At 41.2% G+C, this 20020-nt stretch overlaps 2 protein-coding genes across 4 annotated transcripts; both read right to left on the bottom strand.

Moving 5' to 3' along the window:
• Positions 1-153: 153 nt before the first annotated feature.
• On the bottom strand, positions 154-1093 carry LOC122834371 (inter-alpha-trypsin inhibitor heavy chain H3-like). Its single transcript, XM_044122767.1, has 3 exons — positions 825-1093; positions 624-749; positions 154-528 (listed from the first exon to the last, which is right to left on the bottom strand). The coding sequence occupies exons 1-3, from the start codon at positions 915-917 to the stop codon at positions 364-366; spliced, it is 384 nt and encodes a 127-aa protein (XP_043978702.1). The 5' UTR covers positions 918-1093; the 3' UTR covers positions 154-363.
• A 4459-nt stretch (positions 1094-5552) lies between these two features.
• LOC122834369 (inter-alpha-trypsin inhibitor heavy chain H3-like) lies at positions 5553-19396 on the bottom strand. 3 transcript variants are annotated; one of them, XM_044122761.1, is made up of 22 exons: positions 19140-19300; positions 18919-18948; positions 18553-18576; positions 16211-16365; positions 15629-15733; positions 15341-15503; positions 15138-15248; positions 14901-15029; positions 14690-14806; positions 13086-13254; positions 12864-12989; positions 11120-11301; positions 10837-11022; positions 10605-10744; positions 9572-9732; positions 9364-9399; positions 9186-9254; positions 7995-8108; positions 7708-7909; positions 7111-7283; positions 6528-6639; positions 5553-6452 (listed from the first exon to the last, which is right to left on the bottom strand). In XM_044122761.1, the coding sequence occupies exons 1-22, from the start codon at positions 19257-19259 to the stop codon at positions 6314-6316; spliced, it is 2763 nt and encodes a 920-aa protein (XP_043978696.1). In that variant the 5' UTR covers positions 19260-19300; the 3' UTR covers positions 5553-6313. The 3 variants fall into 3 exon arrangements, with proteins under 3 accessions (XP_043978696.1, XP_043978695.1, XP_043978698.1); XM_044122760.1 differs by having other exon boundaries at positions 19134-19290; XM_044122763.1 differs by lacking the exon at positions 18919-18948 and having other exon boundaries at positions 19140-19396.
• Positions 19397-20020: the final 624 nt, after the last annotated feature.

Genomic DNA, 20020 nt, shown 5'->3' with positions numbered 1-20020 from the left:
TCCCTGTGAACAATATGAAGCTTATGGTTTACCAAAAAGGTAGAAAATACTGCGCACTGTGATTAGCACTGAATGCCTCATGAGCAAAAAGTTTAAACCAGGCACAGCCAAGTCACAATCAGTAAACGATAGCATTAGACAACAGTGCATGACTTACGTTGCAGCGATCTGCAGCACCTTCCTTCAACACAGCTTACAAAGGAGTTTTAATTGCATAATGATTTACAACTGAAAATTCAAAATCCTCTGTATTTTACCACCTTAGACCAATGATGTTACATGTTGCATTTATGGTGAGTTTCTGAGATCTAAAAAAATCCTAATTTTAACCACAAACCTAAATGTGTGCATTTAGGTTTGTTGTTAAAATGAGTCAAAATTAAGTTCGTTTGTTCGTTCCTTCCTTCCTTCCATCCATCCATCCATTTTCTTTACACCCTTGTCCTTAGTGGGGTCAGCAGGGGTGCTGGTTCCTATCTTCACTGAACGTTTCGGGCGAGAGGCAGGGTCAAAGTATCCATTCACAACCTGGAAATAAATAGGACATCAAATGAAAATCAATGCATTAATTGAGTTTAGACCTTACGTTCTGAGACAAAAAAAAAAAAGTGATGCTGACTAACCTGAATTTCCCCAAAGCCTTTTTCTCTTTTCACGTCGTATTTGATGATGAAATCTCCATTAATCAAGCCTTGTGGACACTGGGCACACCTCTGCTGCTCAGCTGTTGGTGAGAAAGAGATGTGTGCCTGAGAGAAAGAGAAAATCACGTCACTTGGAAACAACAATTTGGTGTCAGTCAGGCCCACGTTTTAACCGGTCACCTTTGAGTCTGGTGGTTTTCTCGACGAGGGGCAGCAGCTCATTGGTGAGGAAAGTTGCAGTAGCTTCAACAAAAGCAATGCTCTGTGGCTCATAGATGTCCGCAGTAATCTGTCACGCAAAATCAAAAGCTCGCACGGTTAACTGAGGAATACCACTAGAACCTGACAATGCCTTGGCTCTCCAGAGAGTTCTTTGATTAAAAGAGAAGAGGTTTTAACCTGAAACTCCTGCATGGGTTGTTGCACTTTAACTCGGGTCACAATCTTGTATTGGCTCAGTGTCCGCTGAAGCCGAGAACACGAAAGAAAGAAAAATATTTTGAAATGAAGCTCTCCCTTTGTTTTGTTGAAGGCGTTAGCTAGCTTTACCTAGCTTAAAAGGTGTTAATTTTTTTGTAATTTTTGTTTTCCTCTAACAAAAAAAATGTAGCCAATAAAGAATGACGGACTCTCAATAATCTTGATATCTGGTGGAGACAATTTAATGTGCCATGCTGTTGTTCTGCTGTGGTTGTTTTTCATTTTAAGACATCACCAAAAACTCACTTTTTTGTTGTTGTTATTCTGCTCCTACAGAGCATGTGAATTGTTTTCTTTTTCTTGTGGCAGCTCTTTGCACACTTTGAATGTTTTGAGACTCTATAAGCAGATGTGGTAGAACATAGCAGCAGAAGAGGCTGGTGGCCAAGATGAGGGTCGATTTATTGTGTTCTGCCCTCTGAGCTCTGGACCAAAATCATGTGAAAATAAATTGTCTGTAAACAAAACTAAGTCACCAGCGTAAACACAGGGCTATGAAAACATCTCCAGTTTTTCTGCTCATTTACACCGTACACCACACGAGTCAAAAAAAAAAAGAAAAAAGAAAAAAAGAAACTTCATGAGGAAAAAGACAGAACAAGTACAGTGGTTTGCATCTGGAGGCACTGATCAGTTTTGGATTTTACAATTAGTAAACAAAAAAGACAGAACAAGTACAGTGGTTTGCATCTGGAGGCACTGATCAGTTTTGGATTTTACAATTAGTAAACAGTGTCATTCCTGTGAGACCTGCTAGTTGTCATAGTCTACTTAAGTCTTTCACAGTTTAAATTTTTGTCTTACATTTGTCCTGTTTGTACTTCTTTACTGTGGGAGAGAAATTGAAAAGAGATGTTATGGTTGCTTATATATGCATTTAATTACAGCTCATGTAGGTGATTATCTTTATTGAACTGGATCCTGTAACGTCTCTAGTATCCCGAAGCCAATTAAAAACATGGTGAACATTTCTCACTGTGTGGCATTAAACATGAACATTTCCCAGATACTTACAGCAGGTGGCGCAGCAAGTTTTCAGACTCTCTACAAAGGAATCGGTAGCTGAAAGTGATTGGGATGTCCAGATCTGACACCAGATCAAACCTGTTTTTAAACGATAGTGGAAATTCTTTTTGGTGATGAGTCAAATTATCCCCTATTCCAACGTCTCTCTGCCCGGCTTTCTAACCATCCAGGCAGAGATTTAAAGAGAATCTGCAAAAGCAAACAAAGTGGATTAGCAGTGCTTTCCAACAGCAGATGATTTCATAATCCGACGGACCCTCCTCTCCAGGACCCCTGAATAGACCTTGCCAGGGAGGCTTAAGAGTGTGACCCCCTACAATAGGAGCACACCCTCCAGTCCCCCTTTTTGAAGTGGGGGACCACCACCCCAGTCTGCCAATCCAGGGGAACTGGCCCCAATGTCCATGCGATACTGCAGAGTCGCGTCAGCCAACACAACCCTACAACATCCAGAGCCTTAAGGAACTCCGGGGAAATCTCATCCACCCCTGGGGCCCTGCCACCGAGGAGCTTTTTGACCACCTCGGCGACCTCATCCCCAGGGATTGGAGAGCCCAACCCAGAGTCCCCAGGCTCAGCTTCCTCTATGGAAGTCATGTTGGTGGGATTGAGGAGGTCTTCGAAGGACTCTGCCCATTGGCCCACAATGTCCCCAGTCGAGGTCAGCAGCACACCATCCCCACTATAGATAGTGTTGGTGCTGCACTGCTTCCACCTCTTGAGACACCAGATGGTGGACTAGAATCTCCTCGAAGCCGTGCGGAAGTCTTTCTCCATGGCCTCTCTGAACTTTGAAGCGTGATGTCACTGCTCAAGGTGGAGGGATCTGAACGCCATATTGTATGGCCATAAACATAACCGAGAAAAGAACATAACCTACTGTCTCACAAATATTTTGAATTTTTGAATATTTTAAGTTACTTAAAATTATTTAGCAATGGTACACACTTGCTGCATTATTGGATGTAATGTCCGATCACACGACCGAAACGGTAAAAAGATGGAATACGGACTTTCGTTTCCCTTTATTCCTGTGCTAACTAGCCTGAGCATTCATATCAAGCTCCATTGTGCCAAACCAGCTGTAGCAGAGAGAAAGGAGCAGACTGTGAGAAATGGGCCTGATAGAATACTCAACCTAATTTGTTAAGCTTTTAACAAGTTTTCTATTGTTTTGTTGATGAGTAGTCGGCACCTGCTGACACACAATGACACGTTTCCTGTTTTTATGTTTCTTGTGCAGTGAGCGATTCCAGCGTACAGAGGATACGTGTGCATGTCTATGAGCCTGTGTTTGGTTCCAGGATCAGACAAAGAGCTTAGTGTGGAAGACGCACAAGAATGCTGTTAGCAAAAGTCAAACTGGCACAAAAGGACAGTCCATGTTACAGACTGGCTATGATCATAGACGTTTTTTTCTTCCAAATCTGAGATGGTGACTCAGATTCTGGGCACTGAGGAAATTAAAAGAAAGAGGGATTTTAGAAGAGGTGCTTGAGGCGAGAACATCCAAAAGAGTAAACAAGAACTCAGATGGGAAAAGACCAGTTTAAACACATAGCATGTAATCAATGTTAGCAAAATGAGGCGGGGGTGCAGGGAAGTACAAGGTTTCAAACACAATCAATATCAATTACATACCCACTGTACATGTAGACTCCATTGGGTGCTAAAAAAACTTACCTTTTCTTCTTAAATGCTCTGTTTATCATGCTGTTGATGAACTACAGCAAACTTTCACCATGCTAGTGCGCATATTTGGCACTGCCAAATTGTTCAGAGTAAATACCTGTGTCAGGCCATCTCTTCGGGAAAGAACCAGAGCTCCCTGGACCTGAACCGGAAGACGGATACAGACGCAAATTCACAGCAGCAGCAGCAGCATCCTGGGAAGAAGCTGGAGGCAAGAGGGCCTCCGCGCTGGCACAGCTGGAAACCAGTGTGCAGGGAATTCGAAGCATGTGGGATCAAGTCTTCCTGTAAAAGTCACTCCACCCACATTGTGTATTAAAAAAAATAAATAAATAAAAAAAGAGGGAGCCTCCACCTATTGAACAAAGATTGTGTGTGTTTGTGTTTTCATGTACATGGTATGCCTGCAGGGGATCTGCAGGGTGTGCAGGGATCCTGCCTAAACAAGGTTTCATGTTCAAGTCATCATGTTTTCACTCCATGAATAAAGACTATTCATGCTGCAGTTTGAATGAAGACAGCAGTTTGTCAATGTAGCTTTTATTTGGTACTGTGGTTGCACTTTGTCCTGCGGCAGAGTGTTACAAACATTTTAATGACAAAGGCCCTGTTGGCACTTTTAATACAAGTATTAAAAGATCAGGGCGTAATCTTGCAATACGACTAATTCTGAGCTGGTGTTGCATTATGTCGCATAATGAGCAACACCAGTTCATAATGCTCATTATGAGCTGGCTGTTGGACCTCAGGTAGGTTTTGATCTGTTTATAAAAGCTGAAACAAACAAGAGAACTTCTCCTCCTCTATGAAAGAATAACAACAAAATATAGATCCAACTCGAGAGCATTTGTAAGAACTTTGAACGTCGATAATCACTTTACACACACGCACTAAAAAAAAAAAAGCAACAAGAAGTTTTGTGCTTTTGGAACAGGAGTTGAAAATCAAGAATTATGATTTGTTTTGTTAGATTAGCCAAGAAACGAGAAGGACGCTCATCATACTTCACAGGCCGCCATTTTGTAGTAAGAGACTGATCACACTTCACTGAACCCTTTCCACGGGATGGAATCGGATCGGTAAGATGGTGAAATGATGCAGCATAATGATGTTAATATCAGTGGGTCGTGTTTATGACTTTCGTTCACTCTGGAGAGAAAGTTTCTAACCTCTGAGAGAGCGTTTTGTTGCACACGTAGCACAAGCTAGCGCTAGCTACGTTCAGGATACACACATTGACAAATTCTAATAAGAATCGATCATAAAGTCTGTATAGACAGAAAATGTATTCCACAGAGTGTAATACAAAGTGTGAGCTTTGTTAATTAAATTCAACAGTTTATCTGTACTGTTAGGTTTTATATATTGCTGGACATTTTGCAGTTTAGGCTGTTTCAAACTCAAGTGTTGCCAGGTTTTCATCAAGCTTAATAACTCTTGGCTGTCCTAAATATCACCAACACCTAGACAAGAATAACATAGCGCAAGTGACGATAGGGGACAGCCTAGAAATGTTTACAACTACAAATAAAGTTTTAATTTTATTTATTCATCTTCATACATAAAGTCTCTTTTTGTTTCTAACCTACACAGTTCACTTAGGAACCTACGAGAAGTCTCCATAAAGCTAATCTTTCTCACCATTTTTTATTCTTTTTGTGGAAAATGCAATCCGCATTACTTGTCTAAATGAACCAAATAACAACAAAACAATTAGAATGTGTTTTATTGTAGTGTAGTGATTTATTTTAAACAAAGAACATGTCATCCTTGCATCCCGCCCTCGTCATAATGTGATCAGTTATTTTGGTTTAATCGAGGGTCATAATCTTTCATTAATCGCCAGATGTAAGGATCTAACCACAGTAAATGGAAATGTGGTGTAGATGTAGAAATTCTCTAGAAAATGTAAAACAACACAATGAAATTATACGTGAGATCTGAGAATCTGTGTGATTATTTATCTCCGTAAGTCATCAGAAATGTCAGAAATAAACCGATACGCCATGATGGAAGACATGGGTGTGACATGCTTTGTTTCTGTTTACAAAATGGACTTTGTAGGCGATGGTGATATGGCAACATGTAGACGTAAAATGAGGTTAACAAATTGGCAAAGAGGCAAACTGACCTGTAATGCACATTATGAAGCTGTTATCTTAACATCTTTTGTTGTTGTCTGTTTTACTAATCTGATTACTTCAACAGCAGAATAAAAAACAAAGTCTCAAATTCACTCAGTTTCAAGTACTGAAATTGTCCAAAACAGGGGAAAAAACCCAAACTGGGTTCATTTTTAACCTAGCAGTGTTTCAAAAGAGTTCTTCTAATCCTAGAAATTTGCCACAATATTGGGGGGAAAAAGAGGACAGTTCTGTTTTCTGCAAGAGTGTCAAGCCGGATTCCCTCATTGTTTTGATAAACTTGACTTTGATTGTATTTAGCAGTGCACAAGAATGCGCTACTTGCTTTCAGACCGTAGTGAAAAGGCTGGACACAACGTAGTCTGCCGCTGCTCCGTCAATGAGGCCCGACCCGTTGTTGTGGATGAACCAGCAGGGAACGTTTTCACCGTTCTTCACGTCTCTTCTGAAGTCCCTCTGCCAGCCTCTGCGCGGATCCAGGAGAACAGGTCAGGATGGCGTTCAGACGCTGACGACAACCAGCTCCACTCTCTCGACTTACCTGGTCACATTGAGCTGGTGTCCTTTTGCAAACATGGTGGCGTCTGGTTTCTCTGGAGATTCCCCGGGACGTAAATCTGTCACCTCGTACTCAATCCCGTGGTAAAACTGACCTGAAGGACAGGTCAAAGCAGGCACATTTATTTTTCAAACGACACGAGGTCAGGAAATTTAAATCTGGTCGATATATTTCCCGGTTCTAATCGTTTGTCAGAAACTGAATTTTGGGTTTTCAGTACATGTATGCAGTAATCAAACTTAACATATTAACATGTAAACTGTGTGAGTACAATAAATTATTACAATATAGGAGTTTTACTTTTTCAGTTGAATTACTGAAATACATCAACTTGTCATTAACTTTTTAGTTCATGGAAATGCACCTGTGCACATGCAGGAAGTTATTTATGCTTTGCTGCATTTATATCTGTGCCAGACCCATACAGATATATCTTACTTCATTGTGCATTCTTGTATTTAAACGTTTTACTAAACCGCGTTACTATGAAAAACACTGAATTTAAATCGTATCAAAGGAAGTGTAAAAACGCACACACACAAAAAATAAATTCATCATGTTGCACCTAGCAAGCCATGAACAGAAGGGGACAGAAGGTGGGTGTCCAGGGTGTAGAAACCCAGGTAGTCCCGGTGGTAGGGATGCTTCTCCCACACTTTATGGAGCAGGATCACGAACTTAACGGAGCGCTTTAGCGTTACAGTCAGGCTGCCATCTTTAGTAACCACAACATCCACGCTGAAACACAACATAACAAAGACCGTCACAACCGACCTAATCTGAAGAACACTTTTAAAGTTTTCCTTTAGCACAGCGGTTTTCATTTTGATGGGAAACAGAAAAACATAATAAAATGGGAGGGGGGGTTTTACAGCAGAAACAGGAGGTTGTTTAAAGAATAAACATCCCCGTTTTTGCCTGGATTAACCCAACTGGACCTCCTTCAACGCTAGTCTCATGGGAGGAAACAAACAAACAAACTGTTAGGTAGACATGGGTGACGAAAAACAGGATTTGGTGGAGCTGATCAAACTAAAGTCAAACTAAAGTTTTTGTTTAAAACATGGAACTAAACCAGGCACGGGTTGCTGTAAAGTCAGCAGTTCACGGAGCTCAGCGTACTCTGAGTTCCAGGTATAAAAAGTAAGCTGCTCCAACTCACTTGGGTCCTTTGAGAGAGGCTGTATCCGTCCACAGCAGCTTGGCGTCTTTACCGTCCTGCGAAACTGAAATATACTGAGTGGTCACCTGCAGGCTGACGCCCAAAGTCCGGTGGACGATGCCGAAACGCCAAAAATAGGTGTTAATTTTCCCATCAGGAGGAATCTTCTTGTCTCCTATGACCTGACCGTTGACAAAAACACCTGAGGAGAGATGATGGGAGTCAGTGCAGGAAGGATGGAAAGGTTGAACTTCAGAGGGCGAACTGTTTGAAACTGTTTTGCCGACCTGCTTCTGGGTCACGGACCAGATTAAAAATGGTTCCTGGTACGTCGTTGATGTTGAAGCACAGAGAGTCGTTTCTCCCAGGAAGCTCTATAATGAAGTGGGGATCTCCATCCACTGCAGCACAGACAGTGACGGTAACAATTAAAAAAAGGTGGCGCTCGGAGTGAGAGCTCGGGATTTTTGAGGCTTGGTTCTGTCGTTAATGTCTCCACTTACTACAAACCCGGATTCGCTTATCCTAGCAGCTAAAGCTAACAGACGACAGGAGAGAAAGACCAAGATCAAAACAAACTTCTGCTGCTGGAGAGTCTTTTAGTTACTCCCAACCAGAAAATCTGAAGAAATTTTGCAAATTAGGACTATTTCTGTCACTCTGACACTCAGAGTATTTCAGCTGCTGCCGATTACCACGGTCACTCTTTGATGTACACCAATCTGAACTGAAATGTTTCATTGTGGAAAAAGCTAAAAGTTGTGTTTCTTTATTTTCTTTTCTTACTATTTAAGCAAATTTTAAACTGTTAAGTTTTGCCTTTGTGGTCGAAACGTCAAACTCTTTGCTTAAGAACTAAAATAACAGTTTGTAACTCTTGAGAAAACGCACAGTGGGAATTATCGTATGACAACAACAGACCATTAAAGCCACCAGCTTTATTCTGTTTGAACCGCAATGATTATACAGATAAAATACTTAAGAAATATATTAAAAATGAAAGTGTCATGAAAATTAAGGAGTGTCCATGAATGTTTATCATGTTGTCATGAAGTGTCTTTCGGTAAATAATGACACTTTTAATGCAGATTTATACTAAAAGTGTCAACTTAGCATTAAGTTCCATTAAATCTTACATTAAAAGTCAATTGAAAGAGTCAACTTTGCATTAAAAGTGTCATCATTTACCAAATGGCACTTCATAACAACAGTCATAGACATTCATAAAGACTTCTTCATGTTCATAACATGCATTATGTCATGCTTATGATGGTGCCATGTCAGTCTTATGCACACCCCTTCAAATTAAGTGTTGCCTAAATTTCTCCATCAGCAAGAAAACAAATATTTCAAACATGAAAACTACGAGATCGCTACAAATCAACATTTGGAGAAACCTTCTTATAGATTACAAAATACATAAGCGATATAACCATCTTCATCCTTCTTTAATGTCTTCGGGGATGAAATGTACTTACCTAAATACACTGGAGAAGGCAAATACCGCATTGGGGAAGAGAGGTAATTCGATGTAACTCGTGAGAATGCTGTACATTAAAATACAAGTAAAAAAAAAAAAACCTAGATTAATAAATTACAGAAACTCCGTAGTTTTTTTTCCCTTTTTATCTTTATTTTAGAAAATGATCGTCTCACCCATCGGTCTCAGTCTTTCCGATTGCTGTCTTTGCTCTGTGAAAAACGACCAACAACGGGCAACTTGACACATTTTGTACCAGAAAATCCAGTTAATGACGTTAACGATGCTTATTGTCAATGTGTTTTCTCCTTTCAAATATGTTAGCTTAACTCTACGCCAAAAGCTTGGCCGGGTAAATCGGAGGGGAGGAAAGCTTTGCTTTACCCTCGGTCAGTTTGTCCGCGATGAGAGGGCTGTCTGTGCCGTCTTCTGTTTCAGGCTTGGTCACCACCATGGAGGTGAGAGGAGTGACAAAGCTGTACTGCAGAGACATTTCCAGGGCTTTAGCTGTGGCGTTGGCCTTTTCATCTGCTGCACCAGTCTTACTGTGATGAGAAAGAAAAAAAAAACACACACACAAAAAAAAAAAAACGTATGTTGCCATCAACATTGGACTTTTATTTAGCAATGGCTGACAAATACAATTTAATCAGTACTGCTCAAGACACAACCAGCAAGGAAAACGAAGGTTAAGCACATCGACATCTTTTCTCAGCAAGTATATTTCTTATGAAAGGTGGAAACCGCATCGGGTATCAGTTACAACTCAAGCAGCAGACACAAAGAAATGAGCCCAGAAACTAAGTTATGTCTATTAGGGTGGAATAGTGCGGTTCGTTTGGATATTTAGCACCAAACTGTGTTCCTCTCTGGGGACACAGAACCCATCTCCTTCCTGGATGGTGTGCTGGCTGAGGATCTGCATTTCTGTTTATACTTGTGGGAATTTTTAGCCGAGAACGAGCCAGATTGGGGGGGTCCAAAGTTCTCTTCCTGATTTCTTTTGATTTCAAACACCTCAAAACACCCCAGTTCTCGGTGGTGTGGCATCGTGTCACTCAAATGTTGTAATCAAAAGCCAGACATCACCATCTGGGCTTTCCTCCCTTGCTGAAAGGTAGTTTTAGTAATCGCAATATTTTGAAGAAAGTTATCGAAGAAAGAAATCAAAGTACGAAACACGGGAAAAATTTACTTGGGAAAAAATGTGGGAAAAAAAGCTCTTTTTTTACCAGCACATGGAAATGTCTGGTTTCCCTCGTAATACGCTCAATTTAACTTGAAGAGTTCCCCTGTGAATCTGGACTACTTGGACTCCGACATTCGGAGCAGATTTTATGCCAATAGGTCTCAAATTGATTCATTCAGTATTTAATTTCCTTGTTCCCTAACAAGGAAAAGGTCTGTCGCAACAAACCTTTTCTCCAGGAGTTGTTGGATGGTGAGGTAAGCCCACAGACGCTCAGTGAAATCTCCAAAGATGTAAGTCTCATCTGGATACATCACGTTCCAGTCAACAATGCCGGCCTGGCCTTGCACTTTGAAGTCATCCTCAAACTACACAGAAAAGAGAAAAGTTATTCTAAATGGGACAGATGAAGACCCGTCGAAACCCTTTGACATTTTTTTTAGTAGAGTTTATTTCTTACGCCCTGGCCAAGGACTTCCACCAGGAAGTTGTCCAGGTCGTTGTCCGTCAACTGACCCGCCACCACAATCTCTGAGCCGTTGAACAACTGAGGGAAGTGAGAGGTGGTCACATAGTCGACTGCATTGTCAGGATATACCAGGTCCACCTCTAACAGCAGAGGGCTGGCCACTTCGTCATAGAAATCCTGCAAATGATTGCAGTTGATTCCATTTTAGTATCGCACCCCAAAAACATGAGATTCATTTCGGCCGAGCAGAACTCAAAGCGCTCAAACCGTTCACCTGGAGCTGCAGAGTCGCGTCCGAAGCTTCAAAGATCCTGCGAGCCAGTCCTTTGTTCTCTTTGCTCATCACATCCAGGAAGTTGTAGTCCACGTCGTTTCCGAATCCGAGACAGAACAGAGACATGTTTCCCCCGATGGCAGAACGCACATTCTCCTGGATCTGTGGGATGTTAGACTCTCCTTTGGATGCAAAAAAGGTTATGATAAATGCAAAGTACGTGAAAATGAAAATGTAAGATCTATCTCTCAATATTTCTCAAGTATTCGAAGCCCTTTAAGCCATATTACAACCACAAGCTTCTTTGTGGTTTATTGGGATTTTTTTGTGCTAGAGCAACTCAACGACTTGTACATACAGCGAACCCTCGCTGTAACGTGGTTCACCTTTCACAGCCTCGCTGCTTGGCAGAGTTTTTTGCACAGTTTTTTTTCACAGTGCATTGTGTTCTGCGTCCTGATTGGCTAAACAGTCTGCGCGCTTCTTCTCTACCTGTGTGCCAATAACGTTCAGGTATTTAAATACACGTAATACAGCGTGGCAAATTTTGGCAAATGTTTTTGCACAGAAGAAAAAACAGCGACAACAACTACCGATAACGATGTTCTTCTCTTGAAAAAACACACCAGCACCACAGGCTTCAGAAAAAGACACTAGACAGCGGAGTGATGCCGCAGCGTCACAGTCAGAGGAACAGTGAAATACGCGAGTCACAATCTGTCCTACTGTACTTTGTACTGATGATTAAAATTATTATTTTACTGTAGTTATTTGTAAGAAATTTGTTTAAAAAAATGCTTGGTCCTGAAAACAGATTTTGTTCTTTGGTTTTTATGTGGAGTATTTAATTATGCTGAATAGTAATTATAAAAAATAAATGTAACTACTTCACGGATTTCGCCTTTCTCGGGTTCTTTTTAGAAAGCAACCCCTGCGAAAAACGAGGGTCCACTGTGTACATTGTTTTACAAGCTTAAGGCAACCTAGGTTGCTTCACACACATATTAAAACACTCCAGATATAGAGATGTATATTCAATGTAAAACATTAGAAGAAGAAAGATTTTAAAAATATATATAAGCAGGAGCTACAAAGCAGGTAGAGTGAAGTTGGTCAGCATTGACGCTGATGTGGACGGAGCTAAAGGGCAATCCAGGAAGAACTGAGGGGAAAAAGAAAACTTGAGCGCAAAGACTCTAAAGAGTTATAATGAAATGGTTTAGAACAGAGCACATTTGGGTGTTGAAACGGCCCAGTCAAAGTATGTGCGGCATGACGAAAACTGCTGCGCACTGACGGTCCGCAACCGTTCTGACTGGGTTGTTGATATTTTGCAAGGAATTGAGAACGTTTTAGTTTCTAGATATGTGACGCTTATTGAAACACATCCAAAAAGACTTCCAGGTTTACTGGCACAGTGGCGATCAAAAGAGGGGGCTGAGAGGGGCCCGGGGCTCCCCTGGAAAAATTACTCACCTCTGGAGAATCATGCTCAGCTCATACAAAGGCACACAGAGTCATGTTCTCCAATCAAGACATGTGCAACCCAATAAAGAAATCAATATATATTAGCATTTATTTGTAAAGATACATGCAAAATGGTTTATTATTTCCTTCAGTTTTATGCGTAAAATCTCAGTCTATCACTTAAAATTTCAAGCCAAATCAGGTATACGATGCAAATTTGTGAAGAAAGTTTAAGAGATATGAACACTTTTGGAAGCTGCTGTGTGGAAAGACTTACCAGAGTTTGGCATTCCATCAGTCAGTAAGATGATCATGTCAATGCTTCTCTCAGGGAGCCGGTTCGCCTGTCTGTCTCTCTTCAGCATATTTATTCCATCCAGCATTGCCTGGTTAATATTAGTAGCTTGGCAAAATAAAATAAAATAAGCAAACTGTCAATTGTTTAACTTGGTAATTGGATTCAGGAAGTGTGACACATTAAACTGTTTGTTGTCTTCACCTCCATTGTCTCGGATTGACCTGGCGTAGTCCTTTGCTTCAGCCACGTTTTGTTTGGTCGCTTTGGCGAGAGACTCCTTCCAAGACAGAATGACGGAGTCAAACTGGAGGAGAGCGAAGTGGTCCTCTTCATGGAGGTCCTCCAAAATGGCCACCAGTGCATCTCGGGTCTGCAAAAGTTCAAAACGTACCCCCGCTAACGCTGATGCAGCAGCTTTCGCAATCACAGTCGTGGTCATAAATTTACATACCCTGACAGAATTTTGGATTTTTTTTTTCTTGGACATTTTTAAACACACAAATATTAAAAACACAAATATTCTTTCTCGCAAGGTCAGTAGTTGGGTGAAACAACCATGTTAAGCCTTTTCAAATCAATAATGACACCAGAAACTACCCAAATGACCTTGGTCAAAAGTTTACATACACCTTATGATTTCTTTTTTTTTTTTTTTTGCCTTCAAAACATGCACATAAGTCGACACAAACATTGCTACTAAAAGTAACCGTCCTCACTTGATATGTGTTTGGTTTAAATCATCATTTTCAGCAGAAACTGCAAGAACGATTGTTCGGGATACAAATAAAAGCCCATAGATACCTTCAGCCGAAGCGCACAACTCTGAAAAACAGTGGTGTGGCTGTGGAGCCGCTGGAAGAAAAAAATGGACTGCCTGGTTGAATCACCATAAGAAAGCCATTACTATGCAAATGCCACAAAGTATCCTTTTTAAAAAGCACGAAGGAGTGATGAGACCAAAGTCGAACTGTTTAGCCAAGTGCTGTATTTGGAGAGGAGTCAACAAGGCCTGCGATGAACACCATTCCTACTGTGAAACACGGAGGTGGGTCACTGGTGTTTTGGGGATGTGTGAGCTACTACAGGGAACTTAATCACAATTGATCGCAGGATGAATGCAGTTTGTCATCAGGAAGTAATGGAGGACGATTTTCACTCATCCGCCCCGGAAGCTGCGCGTGGGACGTTCAAACATGACAACGTCTCAAAAGACAAGGCCAAGTCGACCCGTCGTTGGCTACAACAGAACAAAGTGAAGGTCCTGAAGTGGCTACCTCAGTCGCCCTTGGAGCGATCTCAACACAATCATGCAAGACAAACCAAGAATTTACATAAACCGGAGGCTTTGTACCATTTTCAAATTGAGCCACCTTCACCATGTCGTCTCAACATTCTTCCATCAAGCTGCGAACAATGTTTTTACCAGCAACTTGCTAAGAAGTAGTTCCTATATGATGAGCTCAGTAGTTCCACCAGGTGTTTGCTAATTGCTGCTGCCGCTAGTCTGGAGGAGCTAGGTTGGGGGAAAGTCCCACCCAGAATGGCTATAAGAGGGGGATCAAAAGATTTCTTAAACATGCATGAAAGAATCAAAGCAGCACTCCAGGTATGTTTTTGATAATGATGCAGTACGATGTAAAGCTAAAAATAAGTTGACTTCATATAACGCTGCCCCTTTAAAGAGAGCGATGCACAGTAGCAACAGCTGCTCTATGTGAGTTTCTGTTGTCATTATTATGCAAGAGGAACACAGCTGTTTGACAAATAAAATGGCTGCACCCACTATATATCTGAAGAGTTTTCACCTGTGCCATCTTTGTGCCGCTCATCGACCCGCTCCTATCGATAACAAACACCACATTCTTAGGCACTCTGGGCAGGTCAGGGGGTGCAAAGAAGTGCACAAAGTAGCCGTTCGCAATCTAGACGGAAACAGAGTCACAACTTGCACTAAATGGCCGAATATAAGCAAGCCAAACAAACAACATGAATCTGTGATTTGAGTTCACAGCGCACCTGAATGTCCCCGACGCGCTCCTGTCTGTTCACGTCATACTTAATGATGAAATCGCCGTCTATCAACGTCCCATCGCAGCCTGGACACTTTCTCTGCTGCTCCACGGTTGGAGAGAAGGAGACATGAGCCTGACAAGAAAAAGGACGAGTGAGACAGATATCTGCATTGATTGTTGAAAAGGAAGGAGAAACGAAAGTCATTCAAGGAGTCAAAACGACAAGTGAAGAGTGAGGTACCTTCTTATCCAGGACTGTTTTCTCCACTAGGGGGAGCAGCTCGTTGGAGAGGAAAGTGGCGTGGGCATCAACATGAGACAGGCCCTGAGGCTCATAAATGTTGGTCGAAATCTGTTTCCGACACAGAGACGCCGCTTCGTGACCATGTTCATCGAATCATAAGGAGGCAGCAGGAAATGAAAATGAATCATCTGGCCACTCACCTGGAACTGCTCTACCAGACTTTTGGGTTTGACTCGGATCAGAATCTCATACTGGCCCTGTTTCCTCTGAAGGAGCTCCTCGTAGGTCAGGATGAAAGTCACGTTGCTTTCAGCTGCAATGTTGACCGACACAGAAAACTTCTCCATCTTCCTCCCAGAAGCCCTGCAGTAAAAAAAGTCGACACACACACACAGGTATCTCTTTCTGCTCCCAACGCCAGGACAGCAGGGGGGCTTTTGAAGAACGTCAGTTTTACAAGAAGCTAGTTTGTGTCTCGGTCGACTCACTTGACCAATCCCGCCGTCTGTCCGGACGAGACGGCCTTCTCATATTGTTTCTTAGCTTTCTCCTTCTCCTTCACCTCCCCGACGTACGCCTTCCCTTCAATCTCCCTGAGTAACACAAACACAAAAGACAACGCAAAGAAATATGCATCGCTTTGCTTCACTGCAAAAACAAAAAACCTTACCAAGTAATATTTATCTTCTTTCTAGTCTAAATATCTCGCTGCACTTGAAATACGACAAATGATCTTACAAGTAGCTTTTCAGGAAGACGTGGGAGCTTGCTTCAAGTCAGTGATTCTTTAATAGTGATGAAAAAGTGCTTGTTCTACTGACAGATTATTTCTTTCACAGCATGACATTTTCTCCATGTTGTAAGTGAAATAATCTTTCAATGGAACAAGTCCTTTTTCTTGACTGTTGAGGAATGACCGACTTAAAACAAGCTCCCACGTCTTACCGAGAAATTGTTCGTAAGTTAGCGTTGCCCTACTTAAAGTGTGCTAAGATATTTAGACTAGAACTAACAAAAAAAAAACAAAAAAACATAGCCTGAGACTAAATAGAACCTGAAATCTAGTTTACATGCTGAAATTTGTGATGAAGGCAGACTTTGGGAGCTCCACGTCGAAAAAGATTTCCTTTGACGTGTTGGCTTTGTTCAGGGCCACCGAGGTCATGACGGTGTGGGCGAAGCGGTTCGTCACGGTGCAGTCCACCGTCACGCTGAGCACTTCTACCTGTGGACGGGAGGCAAGGAACAAGGGAAACCTGTCATCCAAAATTTAAATATACGCATTCCTATTGTTGACACTGAAATGATAAATTCTTTCTTTTGTTTGTTCGCCTGACAAACCATGTGCAAGAGAGTCTTTGAACTCGTTTGTCACAAACTCCAGTGGATTGTATTGGGAGTTGGCGGGAAAAACACAAAATAGCACTAAACTAGAAAGTGGAAGGAAAGTAACATGGCTTTCTACGTTTTCTATCAGAAAATCTGAAAAGTGTGGAGTGCTTATGTCTTCGGGCCGCCTTACACTGATACTTCTAAATACAATCCAGTGTAATTCGTTATCTCAAGGATTCACACCCTTCTTAAAATACTGTCCATTTGTTGTATAATTAAAAAAATATTTAAATAAGCCAAGAGTCAGAGCCAGAGACTCTCAAAGAGTCGCAGTTTGGAACAGGTCTTGCTCTGGTGATCCTGAATGCACCGTCCCCACAGTGATGCTTGGTGGTGGAAGCATCATAATGTCGGACGCTTTTCTTCATGGGAGGATGGATGGAGCAAAGTACAGGACCGTCCCGGAAGGTTTAACTCAAAGTGTAATCCATTGTGTTAGATTGGCCTAGTTCAAGTCCAGCCTGAAGCCGGCAGAAAATCTGAGGTCAGACTTAAAAGCACGTTTTTGAATAGATGTTTTAGACCCAGTCTGACTCGACTTGGGTTATTTCACAAGGAAGAATGTCATGAAAAGGTCGTTTCAACAAACTCTAGAGGACTGAATGCGCGGACATGCCACACGTTTCAGATTTTTAGGAGTAAAATAACTGACAAAACATGTATTCTTTTTGTTTCTCTTCTCTATTGTTGCGTGTTGGTCTGTCAGAGAAATCCCAATAAATCACCTGGAAGTCTGTGGGGAACGGTGAAAGAGTGAGGAAAAGTTCAGACAAACGAATGAATACTTGTACAATGAACCTTGGCATCGACTAAAATGTCAAAGAGTGGCAGTTAGAGCTCTTCTTGTGTGCAAACAAAACTTGGCAAACAGTTTTACTAATCTTAAGTTGGCAAGCATTTGTCAATTTAAGAATTTTTTTTTGGGGGGTGGGGGGTTATCAAAAAAAACAAAAAAAAAACTAATTTCATACGACACTTTTGCAGTTTTTATCCTCTATGCAGATTAAGGACAAAGAACCAAAACAAGGTAAGTACCATACGATGCGCAGGTTTCGGAAACAGGACTAATTATTACTAACTTGAGTCTACACAAAGTGAGGTCAAAGTGGAACCTTTCTGTTTGTCATGAGCTCATCTTTTAACGCAGTTATTTTGGGCAGAAGATTGCTGCAAAATTTTACACAATTTCCACGATGCAGATGCCAAACACCGGGCAGCTAGGAAACGGTGTTTAGGAGACATTACGTCACCTCTTACACCCTGGGAGTGTTGTTGTGAGTCTGCATCTTCTCACTGAGAATAACGTCGATGACTATCTCACTGGGTTTTTCCAAAAAATAAAATTATTTGCATTAGTTTTTGCTTTATCTTACATAAATATCTACTTTTGTTTAAAGTAGTTATTTAAAAGGGACCAAGGCTTTTAGAGAACACTTTCTTTCATAATAATTTTTTTGTTGGTGGAAAGTATTAAAAAAGTACCGGCTCGTTCTAAAATATTAATTTCCTTTTAATTTTTTCCACATTTTTCATTTAACAGCCTAAAACTTCTAATGGATTTCAAGTGATAAGAAAGAAACACAGAATTGTGCAGTGGAGATAAAGTGATGCAGGTTGTTGATATTGTTTGTATGCGGCCTGAAATCTGGATAGTGTGGCATGCATTTGTGCTGAGCCCAGGTGAGTCACTCCCACTTTTTGGTCCAAAAATAAATCTTGTATTTCTTTTCCTTTTTTTTTTTTTAACGTGTCTAAAACTCGTTCTCACCTTCCTCTTCGCAAAACAGCTCGAGCAAAATCGGTTTGGATTAAAAGTATCTGTAGACTGTAGCGTTTCCAAAGCATGCCACACACGTTCCGCATTTTGATTTTGATCTGGACTTTGACTGGGCCATCCCAACACATGAGCATCCCTTGATAGTTCAAGCCTGGCACACATTGAAGTTTGAAGTTGCAACTTGAATAAATGCGGAAAAGTTAAAGGGTCTCCTTTCGTTGACAGAACACATAATGAGCTTACCATTGCCTCGTTTGTGCTTCGTTTCTGCAGCAAAGAGAGCAAACAAAAAGAAACAAGACAGAAAATTTATACTTAAGCATTGCAAAATTGCAACAATAACATTTCAGCTGAAATTCTTGTGGTAATTAGAGCAGAAAATATAGAATTTATTTCCCCTCCAGAAGAACTTTAAATTCTGCATGCGTAAGAATAATTAGGCCACAGCCATGTTGATTAAATTACTGAATCTTACTATTATTACTATACCAGCCAGCATAAATTTAATTCTGCTTGCTTAAGTATGATTTGCTCAAATGAATTAAACCGATGCATTATATTCACCAACATAAAAAAAGGTGTTTCTTTTTAACAGTTTCAGCCAAGCACCTGAAGCATTTTGGTGGCTCCCGTCATTTCCTGTAACACAAATGTGTTGCCAAAAAAATCAAAGGAGAAAAAAATGTCGGTAATTTATATGCTACCACTTCAACTTGTAAGATTATATATATATATATGGTTTTATACTCCGAATGGTACATAAGGCAGACGTTGTTGAAACTAATTCATCTAATGGCACCAATCAACAACAACTGAAAGTATACCGTTACCTCCGGAGCCTCATCGTCCTCGAAGATGACCAGCGCTCCAGATGTTGGGCTGGCGAGCCAGAGGCAGCCGCAGCCACACAGCAGCAGCAGCAGCAGCCGGACACCCAACGGACCAGACATGACTGAACTCCCAACAAACACTGACTCGCTTCAGAGCTGAGGGGAGGGAGAAGAAAAAAGTCCTCTCTGCTCTGGTGGGAGGGACAGAGGGGGCGGGTGAGCTGCCCTTGACTGTTGACCAGAAGATCAGCTGGCTGAAGGCCTGGAGGTACAAACACGGTACTTATAAAGCTGAAAGAAGAAGAAGAAGAAAAAATGTGGCTATCTGAATGCTTCCATTCAAAACCAACCTGTACCTAAACTGACATTTGGAAAAGAAAAAAAAAAAGAAAAGAAACTAGCTTGCAAGCTGTAGCTGAAAAATATAGAAGAAAAACAAAACGCGCACTAACAATTATGACTTTATTTAGTGTGTGAGGTAATTAACACATCCATGCCGTGCTACAGTGAGGTGTCTGTGCTGCAGCTCGGTTATCCCTGAAAAAACAAGGTGAGTGTGAGTGCTATGTTGAAATACTGTGTACTTTGCCCCACGCCCCTGCTTTATGTCTGCCACTTTCCGGCACTAGAATTAAACATCAACTATATAAATCGAAAATATAATCATCACTCTGTGCAAATTACCACTTAAGACTTTGAGTATCGGTGTGCTTCTTGCACACCTTAAAAACATAACCAAATTGTTTTCTCGCCATGGGTCCAAAACAAGCTATGTGTGACTTTCGAGCTGGAACTCTGATTTTATGTGAGCTGTATGTGTATTTGAATTGGCATAGTGCTCTGTTTTTCATCTGGTGAGTCAGTTTCATGGCACGGCGTAT

The sequence above is a fragment of the Gambusia affinis genome, linkage group LG07, assembly GCF_019740435.1.
Source record: "Gambusia affinis linkage group LG07, SWU_Gaff_1.0, whole genome shotgun sequence".
Lineage (NCBI taxonomy): Eukaryota > Metazoa > Chordata > Actinopteri > Cyprinodontiformes > Poeciliidae > Gambusia > Gambusia affinis.
Note: the sequence above shows the minus strand (reverse complement) of the source record. Positions and strands in the feature narration are given on the sequence as shown.